This window comes from Platichthys flesus, chromosome 20 (genome assembly GCF_949316205.1).
Source record: "Platichthys flesus chromosome 20, fPlaFle2.1, whole genome shotgun sequence".
NCBI lineage: Eukaryota > Metazoa > Chordata > Actinopteri > Pleuronectiformes > Pleuronectidae > Platichthys > Platichthys flesus.
Genome location: NC_084964.1, coordinates 5,186,488 through 5,205,089, shown reverse-complemented (window position 1 = coordinate 5,205,089; position 18,602 = coordinate 5,186,488). Strand labels below are relative to the sequence as shown.

General features: G+C 40.6%; 3 protein-coding genes across 3 annotated transcripts in view; all 3 read right to left on the bottom strand.

Moving 5' to 3' along the window:
- gas7b (growth arrest-specific 7b) overlaps positions 1 to 826 on the bottom strand; it is a 54,308-nt gene extending 53,482 nt beyond the window's left edge. The window contains exon 1 of the mRNA XM_062414139.1: positions 479 to 826. Within this exon, the coding sequence (XP_062270123.1) occupies positions 479 to 658 (180 nt within the window). The 5' untranslated portion in view covers positions 659 to 826. The remainder of the gene's footprint in view (positions 1 to 478) is intronic.
- Positions 827 to 4,252: 3,426 nt separating this feature from the next.
- On the bottom strand, positions 4,253 to 5,256 carry LOC133931784 (myosin-7-like). Its single transcript, XM_062378736.1, has 3 exons — positions 5,056 to 5,256; positions 4,848 to 4,979; positions 4,253 to 4,270 (listed from the first exon to the last, which is right to left on the bottom strand). The coding sequence occupies exons 1-3, from the start codon at positions 5,254 to 5,256 to the stop codon at positions 4,253 to 4,255; spliced, it is 351 nt and encodes a 116-aa protein (XP_062234720.1).
- A 66-nt stretch (positions 5,257 to 5,322) lies between these two features.
- LOC133976044 (myosin heavy chain, fast skeletal muscle-like) lies at positions 5,323 to 16,678 on the bottom strand. The gene is made up of 35 exons (XM_062414127.1): positions 16,475 to 16,678; positions 16,108 to 16,251; positions 15,062 to 15,218; positions 14,934 to 14,961; positions 14,718 to 14,832; positions 14,526 to 14,618; positions 14,378 to 14,441; positions 14,199 to 14,297; positions 13,974 to 14,077; positions 13,756 to 13,894; positions 13,449 to 13,567; positions 13,016 to 13,165; positions 12,763 to 12,933; positions 12,367 to 12,673; positions 12,213 to 12,289; positions 12,056 to 12,143; positions 11,848 to 11,965; positions 11,645 to 11,768; positions 11,151 to 11,287; positions 10,773 to 11,028; positions 10,415 to 10,657; positions 10,155 to 10,331; positions 9,928 to 10,073; positions 9,759 to 9,849; positions 9,285 to 9,674; positions 9,074 to 9,200; positions 8,863 to 8,981; positions 8,223 to 8,419; positions 7,947 to 8,130; positions 7,221 to 7,386; positions 6,910 to 7,034; positions 6,507 to 6,815; positions 6,214 to 6,417; positions 5,664 to 5,789; positions 5,323 to 5,514 (listed from the first exon to the last, which is right to left on the bottom strand). The coding sequence occupies exons 1-35, from the start codon at positions 16,676 to 16,678 to the stop codon at positions 5,323 to 5,325; spliced, it is 5,490 nt and encodes a 1,829-aa protein (XP_062270111.1).
- Positions 16,679 to 18,602: the final 1,924 nt, after the last annotated feature.

Genomic DNA, 18,602 nt, shown 5'->3' with positions numbered 1-18,602 from the left:
GAAAACTATTTATTAGTGCATCACTTAGTACTGTCTTTAACTTCCGCTGTGTCAGTGTGTGTGTGGTCTAGGTATCACGTCACTTTATAGGGACTTCTCTTTTTAATGGAGACTTTTCTTTTGGATGGGGGCAAAGGGCAAGTCCCCAAAATGTAAATCAATACAATTTTAAGGTGAAGACATGTTTCAAGATGAGGTTAAAGTCAGGTTTAGGTTACAGTTAGGTTTAAGTAAGTAGTAACTCGGATTAGGGCTTGTCTTCAGGAACTCAATGCAAGTCAACGTGATTTCCACTGAAGTATTGGAGACATGACTGTGTTTGTGTGTGTGTGTGTGTGACAACAAAACAAGTGATACAAGTTGTTTTTCAAAAGAAACAGCCTAGTCAAAAACCCCTTAAGAGAATATTCATCCAATTAAGATCCAATTAAGTTTGGTATTAAGTCGACATGATGATGTAAAGGAAATTGAGTCTTACCTCCAGCACTTGGACATAACTGGAGGGGAACCAGCCTCTGGCTCCATCCTTCTCTCCCTCCCACCATCCTCCGGGCACCGCCTGCACCACCTTGATAACGTCCCCGGCCTCGAAGCTCAGTCCCTGCTGGTGCTGCTCCCCGGTGAACGGGTACAAACTTTTACAGTACGATCCAGACATGGCCGGCGTGAAGCGAGGAGGGAACAGGACAAAACAAAAGCCTCCTCTCTCTGACAGAGCGTGTGTGTGTAGCTGGTGGAGGAGCGGACTGAAAGTTGGAGTGAAGTTGGTGAACAGGTTCTCCTCCTCTTCTCTCAGCGCTGTGCTCTGCTCCTCAGCCTCAGTGAGGACTCATCACACACACTGCAACACACACACACACACAGAGTGCAACACGGGGAGGAGAGGAAGCCAGAGGACGGGCCTTCAAAATAAAAGCACACAGCCTCGCAAACTCACAAACTAATTTTTTCTTCTTTTCTCTCCATGGCATGTACATGTATGTCTGTCTTTCTCTCTGTCTGTCTGTCTGTCTGTCTGTCTTTCTGTCTGTCTGTCTGTCTGTCTGTCTGTCTGTCTGTCTGTCTTTCTGTAAGTTATGTGTGTATCATGTATGTATGAACGATCAATTATATTTGTATAGCCAATATTCCTAAATCACAATTTTTGTCATAGGGCTTAAAGGGATAGTTCACAGAAAAATTAAAATACATTCATTCTCTACTCACTACAATTCCGATGGGGGTCTGGGTGAAGTGTTTGAGTCTACAAAACACTTTTGGCTTTTCAGGGGTAAACAGCGTTGCAGTCAAATCCAAAACACAGTTGTACTATAAATGGATGTTGGCCCATGATGCTATGCAGCACTTTTCCTGTAGGTAAGGTAAAACAAATAACAATAGTTTTTGCACAGCCCGGCAAACCCAAAAGAGTGCTTTCTAACATAATATTCTGGATTTACAAAGGCAAGTATAAAGAGCTATTACACATCTCCTGACATAGCAGAAATACTATCAGTAAAAAGTACAAACTTTTTTTTCTAATCCCTAAATTTCTGATAAAAAAACACCCGTATATAAATTAAAAGTAAAACCTGAAAGATAACTATTCGGTAAGGAGACATTTTTCCGACCCATCACAGACTGTAGCGTAAATTCAACCTCTGAAACAGGACTAAAGCTGCCAGTACTGAGAGTGACAACCTGCTGGCTGACACAGCAGCTACTTGTTTCCCTGTGACCACATCCTTCACTAAAGCTTGTCTCCTGTCTCCCGGCTCAGAACATGGCCAGAGCCAAAGGATGTGTTCAACGCTCCGAAGCCCCACACCTCATGAACTGCAATGAAAGCATCATCTGTCCAAGACGACAGAGCTGCGAGCTGTGTGAGGAGAGACTCTCCATCAGCTTTGTATTGAGAAGGGCCACATGGTAACGCAGCACTCACATTGGAGGCTTCAATGGAATGTGGTGATGTCACATGATGCCAAATTGGATTGTTGTTTCTCTGCTTTGCTTTCCTTTCGCTGTTTGGATATTTATAAGTGGCGGCCTAGACACAAACTAATCAAATTTCTCCTAAAGAAATAGTCAAGCCAATCAATACTTGTGAATCTGGTATATGTTCATGTGGTTGTGGAAATTATTTCACACCTTTCTTTTTATTATTGCATTGACAGCTAACAAGGCATAGAATGGAAGCCTATGGTTATATTGTGTGTAGCATCATCATCAGGAATATTCAAGTGTTAACACAACATGTACGTGTGAGTCCTATGTGACTATAGATGCTTTAATAGTGAAATTAAACAATTTGTAATGTAATACATCTGTCCTCCAGTCAGAAAAGCTTTTCATTATTGCTCTTCAACTAATGATTGATTAGTTATACATATTTGTATGATTTTTTATTTATATATTTTATTGAGACTCATACACTGTCATTTTTCAAATATATTTTTCTTTAGATGAAAGAAGAAGAAAAGAGGTAAAAGATGATAACAGAGGACCGAATCACCTCAGCTGGTGTATTGACAAATAACTTCAATAACATAAAACATATGTAATGCTATGTTATTCTTGTAATTGGTTTTAGGACGTTTTTGAAGTGAATATTTTTTACGAGTTATATTAATTATTTGAAGCTGCAAATTTAATTTAAAAGTGTAGTGGCAGAGAATTGTCACCACATCAAAGTTCTTAGTTACAGCTGATGGTAAAAAATATCACATTTTGTGGCTGAAAATACAGATGCTATTCTCAACAATTGGTGGAAACGAAAACATAAATAATATTAGAGTAGAAAATTAATGTTAACCTCCTCAAGTGGACAACGACACTATTTCACATTTGCCTGATGAATAAATACACAGCTTTTAACAGCTTGTAGGGCGTCTGTGGCTCAGGGGGAAGAGTGGGTCGTCCACCAACCAGAAGGTTAAGTTTGATCCCAGTCATCCCGTTTGAGTTATGATAGAGACAGTGTTGCACATAGATGAACTGTATGAATTTGTGCATATAAAACAGAATTGTATGGTATAGAGTGGTCAACTCAAGACTAGTGATGCGTTATATAAATACAGACCATTAAGACACTTGTTTCACAGCCCCAGGGTGGATAAAAATGATGATTTAATAATGTCAGCGCAATTGAATTACTAATAAATAACTTCTACACACAAGTGCAGAGTTGAAAGAACTTGGGAATTCAAAGGGGCCCACTGCGATCTTTGACCTGGGCCTCCTTGTCCATTAATGCGTCTCTCACTTATCATGTCTTGTCTATAGAATACTGTGAAACAACCTGAACAAGAACTGCTTCTCCGGAGCTGTGGCATCCCCAGTACAGAATGCTGGTGACTTAATACTGAGGCTTACTTCTTCCCACGTCATGTCTTGTTCGAGGGAGCCCTCTAGCTGTAGAGACTGTAGCAATCTACATGGCACTGAGACAAATCTCTTGGATTAAACTAACATTGAGTCTTTTATGTCTTACTGGTAAGAGCCACTGGATTAGGAGACACTGAAAGGACACAGGCATAGAGATGATGTGACACATGCCACATTTAGTGACATTTTATTAGGGAAACTCAACTTGAACATTATCATGTTGCCAATCAAAACTCTGCATAGCTGGGAGGATGGAGGACATGCTGATGAGTATTTATTTCCATGTCAGTCTTTAACTTCTAATCTAGGTCTCAGACACTTGAGATTCCTATTACAATGAGGGTTTAATGTCCGTGGCGAAGAAATAACAGAGCAACATAACAAAGAAGCACAGAATCCCTCCGTCCGATGTGCAAAACAAACAGATCCAAGGGAGGAGTGACGGGGCTAAATAAATGATCATTGGTCCATGTTGTTATTCTGATTAAACTGAAGTTATCACGGTTAATCCACAGCTCGTGTGTATGACTTACAGTAGAGAGGAGGGCTATTTTAACGCATGTTACAAATGTCAGAGGGCGTACCGCTGGAATCTGCCCTGATCTCAGCAAACAGTTGCTCAAATCTGAGGCTAACTGGACACACTGAGGGGGATTTAGACAAATCACAAAGCTTATTAGCACTACAAAGCTTAGAGTAGTCTGTTAATACAGCAAGGGCCATGACGAAAGTTTCCACTCATTTGTGTTATTGTGTTGTGACAAAACATCTGCTTCACACAACTTTATTCTGCTACAATTTCACTGCAAAACAATGAGGCTTGTTAACTTTACTGAGCCTCTCTACATATCACTTGCAACTTGAAGACGTGCCATCAATGCCGGGTCTACTCAGATTCACCAGCCTGAGCAGGAGATAGAGGAAGGAAAGGAAAGGAAAAAATATATTTGTAACAATCTATTGTGACCATTAGATGTCAAACCCCTCACCCTAACCCTAACCCTAAAACCTATGGACGGATTATCACTAAACTTGGTTGGAGGAATCGAGACAGGTCAGGGAAGAAAATGTTAAATTTTGGAGTGTATTCTTTCTCCACTTTTTTTAAAACATAAAGACATGTAATGGGGACAAATATTTATGAGTTTGTGCAATTGGGTTCAGAACCAAATATCAGATCTAGTCAATTGTAGATAGATATTTTAAAATTAAAAGCTTGATCCCGTTAGGCCATTGTTTCAATCAGTCCTCATAGATTCAGCGTTAGTCTCATTCACAAACTATAACCTCTGCAACCACTGATATATACTATCAATCCCATCTATGTGAAAGCTGACACATGTGCCCTGAGACATTAATTTGTCCATCCAACAATAATTAATATCTCTTAACCTTTGAGAATCATGGGGCAACTTGAGCCAATCCCAATTAACATCATGTTCAAACTGAAAAATAATTAAGTAACTCATGTTGATAGTTACCTTTGCAAAGTCTCGGCTCTTGGTTCTCATCTTGTTGACCTGGGACTCAGCGATGTCTGCTCGCTCCTGCACCTCCTCCAGCTCATGCTGAACCTTCCTTAGCTTAGCAAGATAAGTGTTGGCCTGATCATCCTGTAGGAACAAAAATACAATAAGCTCAGGTATAAACATGATCAAAAAACGTTCTTATTTGATGCGAAGGTCTTACAGCTTCCTCATTGTGCCGCTTGTATGCCTTGACTTTGAGTTGCAGCTTGTCCACCAGGTCCTGAAGTCTCAAACCGGTCTTCTTGTCCTCTTCTGTCTGGTAAGTGAGCTCCTTGACTCTCCTCTCGTATTTACGGATTCCCTTGATGGCCTCCGAGGCTCTTTTCTGCTCGATCTCTACTTCACCCTCCAGTTCACGCATCTACAAGAGGAAATCAAGACACCCGACATCAGCTGCAGTAATTGTTTCAATGACGCTACAGAAATCTCACATGAATGAGTGTGATACCCGAGTTTCCAGTTTCTGGAGCTGCTTCTTGCCCCCCTTCAAAGCCAAGCTCTCAGCCTCATCCAGACGGTGCTGCAGATCCTTCACAGACACCTCCAGGTTCTTCCTCATCCTCTCCAGGTGGCTGCTTGTGTCTTGCTCTTTCTTCAGCTCCTCTGCCATCATAGATGCCTATATCCATTGTGTGTAATTCAGAGTTTGTTTCAAAACAACAGAGCCTGAACTACTGCTTGATGTTTGCCTTTTCTCCAAGTTTCTAATCACACCATTTGGAATTCTAATTGCTGGACATAATTAGAGGGAAAACTTTTGATATTTACATCAGTGATGGCTTTCTTAGCTTTTTCCTCTGCATTGCGGGCCTCTTGGATTGCATCCTCCACCTCACCCTGCAGCTGGCTCACATCTGCCTCCAGCTTTCTCTTCGAGTTTAGAAGACTGGTGCTCTGCAGATAAATGACAGTCAAGAAGCTGATGGAATAAAATTAACATATACCCACAGTTTGCAGTTATGCCTCTAACAGAAGAGCACAGATGATATAAAGTTGTAAAGTTGAAATAACTCAACTGTATCTGTAGCTGACTGCAAATAAAAAGATCTGCAACTTGCACAAAAAATCTCCCTATGCCACTATTATAGTCTTAATCTCCTCATTTTTGTTCAGTGAGAAGAGATGCTATCATTCAATGTCAAAACAACACTGCTCCTTCATAGCAACTATTAAACCAAAACAATCAAAATATTACACACCCTTGTTCTGGAACAGATTTGCTTTTAGCTCATCTTTTGGTCTCCACCATTTCCTGAGAATTGTATCTGACTCTTTAACAGCTGAATGCTATAAACAGGCTTCCGGAAACGAGGCTCACCTGAGAGTGCAGCAGCCCAACTCTCTCAGCGGCATCAGTGAGTTCCTGTTCAGCTAATTTGCGGCCTCGTTCCGACTGGTCCAGCGCAGCAGTGAGCTCTTCCACCTCTGCCTGCAAAAGGCTGCTCCTGCGCTCCACCATGGCCACCTGCTCCTTCAGGTCCTCCTGGCTGCGCAGGGCCTCATCAAGGTGAAGGGTTTGTTCCTGGAGGGAGAATTAATGATAAAAGTTCCATAATCAATCAAAAATGGGTTTTAAAAGTTATTAGAGAGAGGTGTTGAGCAATATTTCACTTTAAGGTGGGCCTGCATATTCCTCAGCTGCTTTTGGGCTTCAGCAGCCTGCCGATTGGATTGGCTCAGCTGGATCTCCATCTCATTGAGATCAGTCTCCATCTTCTTCCGGACTCTCATGGCATCATTCCTGCCGCGTGTCTCGGCATCCAAGGCAGACTGCATGGTTTCCACAATGCGCTGGTGGTTGCGTTTCATCTGCTCCAGCTCCTCATCCTTCTCAGCCAGCCTGCGGTTGACCTCTCCTTTGACTTGAGTGAGCTCCAGCTGGACGCGGAGGATTTTGGATTCCTCATGCTCAAGAGAAGCCTTGGGTATAGATTAAGTTAAATAATGAGGAAAAATCTAAAAAATGAATTCATATTTCAGGAAGTATTCATTTTTTTATATCACATAGACTTACTTCAGCCTCTTCCAGAGCATTCTGGATCTCTGTCTTCTCATTTTCCGCTTGTTTCTTAGTCTTCTCAATCTCGTGGATGGCTTTGCCATTTTCTCCAAGTTGTTCAGTCAGATCCAAGATTTCCTCTACAATTACAATATTTATTTTCTTAATAAAATATTTTGTATATTATTTTATTGAAAATATCCTTACAAAATCCCCCTAGGCACTATTGGTGTTTATTAATTACAATCAGATTTATTTAATGTGTAGGATATGACGGATAAACCTTAAGAAAATAGCATTGTAGTAATTTGTAGTAATATACACACGTTGCAGGTTTTTATTATCTCGTTTGAGAACATCAAGGTGCTCCAAAGCTTCCTCATAAGAGTTCTTAATCTTGAAGAGCTCAGTGCTGAGGGAGCGGGCCTCCTTCTGTGATCCGTCCAGCTCTGCCTGACACTCCTCATACTTCTGCTTCCACTCAGACAGAATCTAAGGAAGAGGAAAAATTATATATTGGTTTGGATAAAAATGGTCCCTTGTAGTTCTTCTCTGACCTACCTCATGACAAGTGTTTAAAATAGCAAACTTAAATGGCTGTTTAACTCAATATGTGTTGCGTTAAAAGAATAGCTTTGCACTGTTTTCAAGAATAACAATATAATTTTAGTTAGCTAGTTAGTTAATACTCGTGAATTGTTGTACTTAACCACAATTTAAAGGTTCAGTGTGTAGAATTTAGTGACATCTAGTGTTGAAGTGTCATGTTGCAGATGAAAACCCCTCACCTCTGGGGTACAGTTGGATGACTGTAAAAATCAAAGGGGTTCTATAGAGAGAGGACTCGCTCCTGATGATATAAATATAAAGTAATAAACTATAAAGGGCCCATTCTAGGGTACAATATAAATTTTACAATTCGGATGAAATATACTAGTGAAAGCATCACTAGCTCCTTTACATTCAGTTTCTGTAAATAGATCCCTTTCTTCTAAATCGTACACACTGAACCTTTAAGAATTTGGCATAATTAATTTGCATGCCTTTGTTACCTTATCGAAACTTCTCTGCTTTTTATCCAGGACAGCTGCTTGAGCATTTGCCCTTTCCACATCGATCATCAGGTCCTCCACCTCTCCCTGCAGCCTCTGCTTTGTCTTCTCCAAAGACGAGCACTTGGTGTTAACAGCCTCGATGCCCTCCTCAGCCTCCTGCAAACGTTGAGCAAGCTTTTTCCTGCAAATCATTAATTGAAATACCGTTAATCTTTGTCATATGTTGCATTTTTACTATCTCAGGTATTTGTACATTATAAGAACAACTCTCACTTGGCCTCTTCCAGCTCATCATTGCGCTGGATGGCATCAGTCTCGTATTTGGTTCTCCACTGGGCAATCTCACTGTTTGCCTTGGACATTGCTCTCTGCAGCTCGGCCTTGGCCTCCTGCTCCTCCTCGAACTGCTCTCTGAGCAGATCGCAGTCGTGACGGGCAGATTGCAGGGCATGGGCAAAGGCATTTTTAGCCTAAAAGAAAGGCATATATGAAAAAATTCTTCATCTGTATATGTGAAATATGAAGCTGGAACCAGAGGGCAGTTGGCTTAGCTGTGCATATACATGAAGCAGGGAGAGAAACAACTAGCAGTGTTTTGGCAGAAAAGATAGTTCCAGTTTGTAACTTCCACAACTTGTCATTGCTGTTTGTATAGTGATCAAATAAAGGAGATAAGCTTTGCTCTAGGTACTGCTAGAGGGACAGCTAATGTTCTGCTAGTGCTGGCTTTAAAGGCCTATTTCAAATTGTAAAAGAAAAGGCTTCAAAGATGTATGCATTTTAAAGTAGCCAGAATAAGTTGAAAACCTAGCAGAGATTCCAAGCTCGAATAAGCAAAGGCTCCGGCTAACCAGTTAGCCTACTGACCTTCACAGATCATTAATGTAACACTGAGTGCAGTACTGCAACAAACCTTTGTTTCTTCTTCACCCTGCCTTTTCAGTTCCTCAATTTGCTGAGTGAAGGCAAGCTTAGCCCTGGACATCTGAGAGAGTATCACCTCTTTCTCCTCAAGAAGACGAGAGAACTCACCTGATTAAGAGATGTTAGATAGAGAAATTGGAAAAGAGACAATTGTGATCTTTATAAGTGTGTTCCATAATTTGCAGTCCCCAGGTGCTTACCATTTTCATTCTGAAGTCTTGCCATTTGAGTATTAAGTTCAGTGATCAGACGAGTGTTCTCATCATGTTTCGTCTTGTATTCACTCAGTTGGTCCTCCAAAGAGTGGCACAGCTTCTCATAATTAGTCTGATATCATTAAGAAAATAAATAAATTAAACTGTTTAGCATGTCATTTTCACTACACCCACTTACTATACTGCTGGATCTTACCTTAGCCTTGACCATGACCTCTATGCTGCTGGACAGGTCGTCAATCTCCATCTTGTACTCACTCTTCTCCTTCTCCAGCTTCTGCTTCACTCTCTGCAGGGAGTCAATTTGCTCTCCCAGCTCAGCCACGCTGTCAGCATGTTTCTTCCTCAGAGCTGCAGCAGTGGCCTCATGGTGGAGTGTTGACTCCTCAAGGTCTCGTCTCAGTTTCTGAAACTCGGTCTCTCGCTTCTTGTTCATCTCTATCTGAGCAGCGGTGGCTCCTCCGGCCTCCTCCAGCCGCTCACTGATCTCCTCCAGCTCCCTGGAAAAAACAGACCTTTGCTTTTCTACTTTTACTCTGGCTGCACGTTCACCTTCAATCTCCTCTTCCAGCTCTTCAATGCGAGCCTAGGGGAACAAACCAAAATAATCAAAATTTCATCCACTGACTTTATGGTATTTCAATTTTTGCATTTCTTTTTCTTCAACTACCTGAAGTTCCTTGATCCTCTTTTGAGATTGTACAGCCACACTCTGCCCATCCTCAATTTTGGCAACAAGTTGGCTGAATTCAAAGTCTTTCCTGTTATACACAAATCATATCATGTGTTTAGAGGAGATGTTAAGTATATATATAATTATTTTTAGCACACTTGCATACTTTTTGAGGTGTTCCTCCAGCTGTTGTTTGTTATTTTCCAGATCCATTATGGATTCCTGGGCAAGTTTAAGATCCCCTTCGAGCTTCCTTTTGGCCCTCTCGACGTCCATCCGGACCTTCTTCTCTTGTTCCAGAGAGCCCTCAAGCTAACACATGCACACATTTTCAGCAAAATGCTCAAGCCACATATGCAATGATTTCCAAAGTCTACATGGCCATAGACCTACATCATCCACTTGCTGCTCCAGCTTGATCTTAGCTTTAGTCAGAGAGTTGACTTTGTCTTCCTCTGCTTGCAGGTCATTCAGTGTCTGCTGATGAGCTTCCTGAAGCGCCAACTTCTCTTTGGATAATTTGGCGATGGTATCATCAAGAGAGGACATTTCTTCAGTCAGATTCTTCACCTGAAAGCATAAAATAAGTAAATGTATTAGTAAATGTGGTCGGTTTGACAGTCAGATGATTGTCCAAATGGTACAAATAGTACCTTGTTTTCAGTGGCATGTTTTTCCTTCTCTACTTTAGCCAAGGTGAGTTCCAAGTCATCAATGTCTTTCTTCAGCTCAGAGCACTCATCCTCCAGCTTCCTCTTCTTGGCAGTCAGCTCAGCATTCACCTCCTCCTCGTCCTCTAGTCTCTCACTGAGTTCTTTGGTTTTGGTCTCCAGCAAGATCTTGTTCTTTATCAGTCCTTCACACCTTTCTTCTGCATCTGCCAGGCTCTCTCTTTCCTATTCAATAAAAGTACGCAATATTCATTTTTGTAGCATGCAGCTCTTCTTAGATATGACTTACTTTAACACATGCAGTCAGTGTGACTTTGCTGTATGTTTTGCAACAACTCACAGACTGAATATGCAGACTCAAGTCATTCTTCTCCTGAACCAGGGAAACCATTTTGGCTTCCAGGTCCTTCTTCCTGGCCTCAGCTTTAGCTAAGTCCTCCTTGCACTTGTCAAACTCCACTTTCATGATGGCCATCTCTTTCTCAGTCTCAGCACTCCTCAAGAGTGGTTTGATCTTGAAGTAAAGCTTCATCCACGGCCAGTGTTTTACATTCATGAAAGAACGAATGTTATACTGGATAATGTAAATGGCTTCTCTGCAAAGTAATGGAGTTTGTAGTTATTGGGTTCAACATGTTTCAGCAAATGCATAATGTCTGACAATCTTTGTAGTCGATGAAACTGAGTATCTGTGATTATATACCATAATTGTCATTACCTACTCTGCATCCTGTTCCCAAGCTCCCTCCTTCTGAGGAAGCCACGACACAAGGCTTGAGTAATGGTAATGAGGGAGGCCAGTTTTTCATCCCTCATTTCTTCTAGTAAACCCAAGAGTCCTGCTTTGAAGAACACCTGCAGAAAAAAGAATTTTCATTACCGTATCTGTTAGTGCACCACAAATCAACAAATCTCTAACTCTTAACATACTTTTTTAGTATAACGTTTTCAATATGCTTACAATAAGGTGAGATGTCTCTGAAAAAATGTTAATACCTGTTCTAAATAGTTAGACTAGAAGCCACAGCAAAGAGCATAACCTCTTAGCTTTCTGTGGCTGCCCCCTTCCCTTACACTCTGCCCACTCTCTCACCTCAACACCTACAGTTACTAAGCTTGACATCAAAATAACCCTACCATGCTGATAGATGTTCCAACACGTCCTCTGTTTGACCAATACTGAGGCCTTTCGTCCCACTAAGACTAACTTACCTTGGTATACCCAAACTTATACTGGTTGTGATCCACATCAATAGACCCCAGGAGCTTTTCAGCAGCTTTCTTGTTGTCAATGAATTGTCCCTCAGGAATCACACTAGCATTCAGCACTTTGTACCTACAATGAAAAGTTGGATGAAACAAAAGTTATTAACCGATTTCTCGCAAATTGCGCTCGTCTTTGCTTCTTTGTTTACCTTTGCTTGAAATCCCCATAAAGAATTCTACTGGGGAAGCCCTTCCTGCAGATTCTGATTCCTTCCAGCACTCCATTACATCGCAGTTGATGGATAACCAGATGGTGTTCCATAATACCTTAAAGTCAGCCAAAGCAATGTCATATTCAAGCTGCCTGATAATCTAGGTATGTCTTATAAGGAGTGCTTGTAGCATTAGGGGAAATACCTGGAGTTTTAGTTTCATTTGGAATCAGACAGCGGACAAAGTGAGGATGGGTGCACCTGAGATTTGTCATCAGCTTTCCAAGGTTCTCCTGTAAGGGATTATTATCGTCATTATTTCACAATCATCACCACCTAATATTATTTTAGTTTGCAGTTACCCTGAAGAGGGCTGACACAGTCTGGAAGGAAGAGCCTTTCTTCTTTGCTGCTTTCTTGGCAATTCCACCAACATTTTCTACAAAAAAAAGGTTTTTATTGGGCTTAAATTCTATCCTGAAAAGGAATAAAGGTTCAAAATGTAAACAGGTTTACCATCTACCGAGGAGTAGGTAGAATAGAGGAACGCTAATAGTTTGAGGCCGGCTTTCTGGTACAGCTGGACTACAGTCTCATTCAGTGGGTCCTTGTTCTTGTCTAGCCAGCCTGTGATGCTGTAGTCCACAGTGCCAGCGTAGTGCACCAGGGAGAAGGTAGCCTCAGCCCTGCCTTTGACAGGCTTGGGCTTCTGGAAGTTGCCTGATTTCCCAAGATGTTGATCATACAGCTTGTTTTTGAAGGTGGTGTCTGATGCCTTGGGAAACATACACTCCTCTTCAAGGATGGAAAAGATACCCATTGGCTGTTGAAAGTGGTACAAAAAATGTTTTCAACAAAAACATTAGGTATTATCCATTTTTTTTCGTAATATTATGTCTGAATAAGTCAAACCTTTTCAATAAGCTCTATACAAGCAGCCAGGTCCATCCCAAAGTCGATGAACTCCCATTCGATGCCCTCTTTCTTATACTCCTCTTGCTCCAGCACGAACATGTGATGGTTGAAAAATTGTTGCAGTTTCTCATTGGTGAAATTGATACACAGCTGTTCCAGACTGTTGTACTGAAAAAACAAACCCTTTTTGAGTGTAGTCACCATTATTGGTCATGATTTCCAGTGAATGCACTACTCAGCGCCAACTTACATCAAATATTTCAAACCCAGCAATGTCCAGGACTCCTATAAAGAACTGTCTGGGTTGCTTGGTGTCCAGCATCTGATTAATGCGAAAGACCATCCACAGAAACATCTTCTCATACACCGATTTGGCCAAAGCACCAATGGAGTTGTAGACCTGCAAATGGCATTTTCCAGTAAGATTACAAAACATTTTGGAAATAAAACCTCTAAACTATATAAGCTATGATGTGTGATATTGTACAACTTCATTTCATTTTACATGTACGCATATAGCAGTTATTAAAATTCCCTATAAGTTGAGCCAATCATATGCAAATGAAGATTGATTTGTGCTGCAAGTATTGTTTACCCTCAACTCCACAGTATTAACCCTAATATTATATTGAGGTGCATTACATAAACTATTAAAGTGAGTGATATGAAATCAACGGACCTACCTGCTGAACAGTTTGCCCTTTGGTCACATACTCATTCCCAACCTTCACTCGAGGGTAACACAGTGCTTTCAGCAGGTCGGCAGAGTTCAGTCCCATCAGGTAAGCTGATTTGTCAGCCACTGTTTGAAGAAAAAATATAAAATAATAGAAATACAAAGCAGAGTATGTTAAAAGGTAAGTTAAATAAAATGTAGAATACTATAAAATTAGTTACACATATACCAAACATATAAAAAAGATGATCGCCGTAAGGGGGAAAAAAGTAATTAAATGATGATGGCATAAATTTAAAATTTAAAACAATTACCCTCTGTTCCATCTGGCTCTGCCTGCTCCTCCCTCTGCTTCTGCTTGAACTTCATATTCCCATAATGCATCACAGCACCTGTTAGCTTGTAGATGCCAATCCTCTCTTCTCCAGTGAAGCCGAGGGTGTCGATAGCGCTCTGAAAGCACATCGGTGAAGATGCACAGTATGTTCCATGTTAGCAGTGACAGAAAAATTCAATTTTAAATGTGACTTACATCAGTGGCCATTAGTTCGTCACTGTCATTGATACTGGCCACACTTATCTCCCCCTGGCTGACAAACGGGAAGTCGTAGGGGTTGGTGGTGATGAGCAGAGTCTCTGGATGGGAAATTTAAGACATGCATGAATCTTGCAATATAGACACACACTGTAAAAGAGATTTTAATTTTAAAAGATTTAATATAATGCAGATAAACAAGACATTTGCTAAAACTGTTACCTATGAGCTCAGGCTTTTTGTTGGACATGATCTGGTAGAAAATATGGTAACTCCTCTCTGAAGACAGCTGGAACGTTACTCTCGATTTTTCCAACAAATCTACCAAGAGAAGCAAGACTCACTTAAGCACAGGACTCTTAGAACAAAACACTGTAAATCTTCACTGTTATCTAGCTCACAAGTTTCAATGTCTGCGGAAGACAGTTTTCCTGTCGTTCCAAAGTGGATTCTGATGAATTTGCCCTGAAAGGGAAAAAGTAAATGAATAAGTCTAAAAGTGTCAAAATAAGGTATGGGTATTAACAAACGTCCTATCTTTGTACTCACAAAACGTGAAGAGTTGTCATTTCTGACAGTTTTGGCATTTCCAAAAGCCTCTAGCAGTGGGTTAGCAGAGATGATCTGGTCTTCCAGATTGCCCTACAGCATCCGGTAGAAAAAAATAAGATGCAATAAATGCTGGCAGTTATAATTAGTGGTGGATAGTTTTGATTCATTGAAAGAAAAACATTGTCTCACCTGTAATTTTCCAGAGCCACTAGCATCTTTTTTCCTGTCCCCAGACACTGCGATTGTCGCAAAGTACTGGATGACACGTTTGGTATTTACAGTCTTTCCTGCACCGGATTCTCCGCTGCAGTACGAAAAAAAAATACACGACAGATTAATTACTCTTTAGTAATAAGTGTCAAAGATAGGTTGTAGCAGTTGCATCTATATGCAGCTTTAGCTTACGTGATGAGGATGGACTGGTTTTCTCTATCTAGAAAAACAAACAACACCACGGTAATATTACAAAGCATCATAATCTGATAGAAAACTGAATATAACGTTAATAGTTTTTTATTATTATTTGATATTACCAGTGAGCATGAACTGGTAGGCGTTGTCAGAGATGGAGAAGATGTGTGGTGGAGCCTCCTGGCGCTTTTTGCCCCTGTAGTTCACCACCACTTCTTGGTTGTACACCGGGAGCCACTTGTAAGGGTTCACGGTGACACAGAAGAGGCCTGAGTAGGTCTACAATCAAACAAACACACAGGATTTGATGATTTAAAAGCCAAAATGTGTCTAGACAACTTGGTTACAGCAAAATGTAAAAGATGTATATTTTCTAATGCAAATTATCAAATGATATCTTCATGTCTTTATGTGAGTTATGTCCCGAACAAAGTCATATTTGGTATTTGAAGACAAAGTATTCAAAACTGATGGCTATTGCTTTTTCTGATTATTCAGAATAAGACCAGTTTGGCAGTAAAACTTTTTTATATATTCACAAAGATATACATCATATGCTTATGCAATAAGCAATACTACTGCTACTACTACTACTGCTACTACTACTACTATTACTACTACTAATAATAATATAAATTGACGTAGCAGTTTGCAACAGAGATGGGATTCAACAAATTGTATTTACTTAGTAACTGTATTTAAGTACATTTTTCATGTAACCATACTTTACTTAAGCCGATTTATTTGGGGTATTTTTCACTTTTACTCCAAAACATATAAGAACAATTCACTACTAGCATTATTAACTGTACAACCAAGGTGAGCAGGCTTCAGGTTCAAAATTCTGTTTCCCGCATTCAATTCTTTAAGATCACAGATTTGTCCTTGATCAGATTCAAAATTTGTATGATAGACATATTTGAACAAACGTATTACCTTTTCAGTGCTTACTAGGATGTATAACATTCCCATTCCATGTAAGTTACATGAAATGATATCTTAAAACGTAACCTTGATGTTTTTCCACTCTGGCAGTCCCGATTATGCATCTCCAGTACCATACATTACAAACCTGCTTCAGCTCTGATGCTGCTACTTGGTCTCTGTCGAGCTCCACATTGTATCGTGTGACCAGTGACCATCAGCAGCTGAATGATGTGTGACTCACATAGATCATCCATGCTGCGTAACGCTCTTTGAGGTTAAACAGCACAGCAGCTTCGTTGAGGTGGGTCATCATGGCCATGTCCTCGATCTTGTCGAACTTGGGCGGGTTCATGGGGAAGACTTCATCATCCTTCACTGTAACAACCTGTGAGGGTGAGGAGCGACGTGCTCTTCATCAGGGAAATAATTCAATAATCCAGAGTGTGCCAGAACTACTCCGCTTGTGGCAAGAGGTATTGTAAAACTTCAAATAAGCTGATATTGTATTTTGTCTAAATAAGGTTCTGAAGGGACATGCTTAAATAATGTACTATGGCCTAAAAAACGAAATAAAAAAAAATAAAAAAGCCTCATTCACCATTACATACCTTTCCTGTGTCGGTTTTAACAGTTGCGTTGCTACCGTCCTTGATTTGCAGAATGCCTTTGACAAACAGCTCCTTTGGATCCACTACATATACGGCAGTTTTGGCATCGAAGGGCCTGTTCTGGGCTTCGATTCTCTCCCGTTCTGGCCTCCTCAGGTACGGGGCAGCCTCCCCAAACACACTCATTTCAGCGTCCGAACTCATCTCTGGAGTGCACCCTAGGAAGGACTTTAAAGGCTAGAAGACTAATCTTACACCAGTCTTTATGATGAATCTGAACACTTACCTCCGTCAGCTACAGAAGATCTGCTTTTGGTTCCTCCACCTGGAGACACCCGTATCAGAACAAAGATGGAACGCCCACAAGGAGAGTCTGTATATATTGCAGCCCAACACAACAATGGTACAGGACAATATCGTCACCAGCAGAAGACCCTGCCGAAAAATGTGGACGGCTTTGACACTTACTGCTTTTATAAGGTCCCACTTGGTGCATCAGGAGAGACAGCAAACCCCTATATTTAGGTCAAAGCTTCTAATGAATGTGGGTGGAGAGAAGTCTGATTAGCATGATTATTCTGGCATGTGATATCATGGAGATGTCCCTGAGCTTTTGTTATAAATCTGTGGCGGGCAGCAACTGCAGCTCAAGAAAATAATGAATTCCAAGGTGACCTCTGCCAGAGATACAGCGCTCACATGGATGCGTTAAACGTCCCAGGCGTGCAGAGACGCTGTTTGTTTAGCATCTTGATCGTTAAGGGAGATTTAAAATGTACATCCCTGTGTTTGAAGAGCAAAAATTATATTATCCATTTAAGCCCTGCAGTTGTCCAAGGCGTTGTGTTCAGTTATTTAAGGTTTAAACAAATTTTCTGTCTTTCCAAGTGTGACAAAATCCGAACCTGCTCACACTAAAGAGCTAAGACCCGGGGGCTATGTTCAACTTAGCTCAGCATGACTCGATGCTGAAAATATCTGAGTCATGATTTGTACTGCAGAATAAACTACATAATCATGAAACTTTTTCAACAAGTGGTAAAAACTAAATTTGTTATACTTAACTAATGAAGTTCAATGGTTGAATAAATTTACCTTATTGGTGTTGGTAGATAGCTAGCTGTCTCCCTGCACCTCTTGACCTTATGCTAGGCAAGGCTAACCATATCCAGCCTATTGACCTATTATCCTCAAAAGTGGAGCCAAAGCGCATTATAGGACATAAATGGGGGGCGGCTGTGGCTGTGGTGTAGAGTGGTCGTCCTCAAGCCAGAATGCCGGCCGTTCGATTCCAGTCTTCCCCATCTGCAAGTCGAAGTGTCCTTGGGCAAGATACTGAACCCCTAAAATGACCCCTCATAGATGTTAAATGCACTAAATGTAAGTCGCTTTGGATAAAAGTGTCAGCCAAAGGAAATGTTATGTAATGTAATGTAAACCTTGCCTCATCCATTTAGTGGTTATGACAATGACCACATCAAATATATTTTTCTCAAAGATGGTTTCTGTCATTTTTTGTAGTTCCTATCAATTAGATGTGTCTTCATTCCCCTGATCCAACCTGACTCCAACTGAATTATCACAAGAAGACATTGTTCGTATCCATGATATTTTGGCTTTGTTTCTGGATAGTGGGGAAAGTGGAGACTCAACATTACAGTCCATGATTCAGCCCTATATTGATGAAAGCGATGTAAATCTTCTCATCTAGTCGTATTAAGCTATTACATAAAGGTGTATAGGGTATGATACTTCAGACATGAAGATTTTTCACTAAATGAACATAGAATATTTTGTCTGGCATGATTAGGATCGCTTTAAAACAAAACTGCTCCTCGTGTGTCATGACAAAGGTTTTGAATTAAATCTAAGTCACTTCATCTTTTCTTTTTATCTTGGATGGTTAACATTGTGTGTAATTGCACACATTTCAATATTTAAGTAACACAAACAATTCCATCGCCTCTGAGGCTTATAACCACTTTTAAAATAAACGTATGCATGACCCTAGCTATTGCTTTGACAAGCTTTTAAATAAAGGCTTAGCTGATGAGTCCCTCAATAGAAATTCCTTTACAGATTAGACTGGGCTAATAGTCGTGTCAGAGATTTGGAGCTCTCTCTTTTC

Coding starts and splice junctions, on each gene's coding strand:
- LOC133976044 (XM_062414127.1), bottom strand. CDS start 16,678: ATGAGTTCGGACGCTGAAATGAGTGTGTTTGGGGAGGCTGCCCCGTAC. Junction 14,833..14,933: donor AACCAGTCCATCCTCATCAC/GTAAGCTAAAGC, acceptor TTCGTACTGCAG/CGGAGAATCCGGTGCAGGAA. Junction 6,418..6,506: donor ATATGCAGGCCCACCTTAAA/GTGAAATATTGC, acceptor TTCTCCCTCCAG/GAACAAACCCTTCACCTTGA.
- LOC133931784 (XM_062378736.1), bottom strand. CDS start 5,256: ATGCGTGAACTGGAGGGTGAAGTAGAGATCGAGCAGAAAAGAGCCTCG. Junction 4,980..5,055: donor AGCGGCACAATGAGGAAGCT/GTAAGACCTTCG, acceptor TTGTTCCTACAG/GATGATCAGGCCAACACTTA.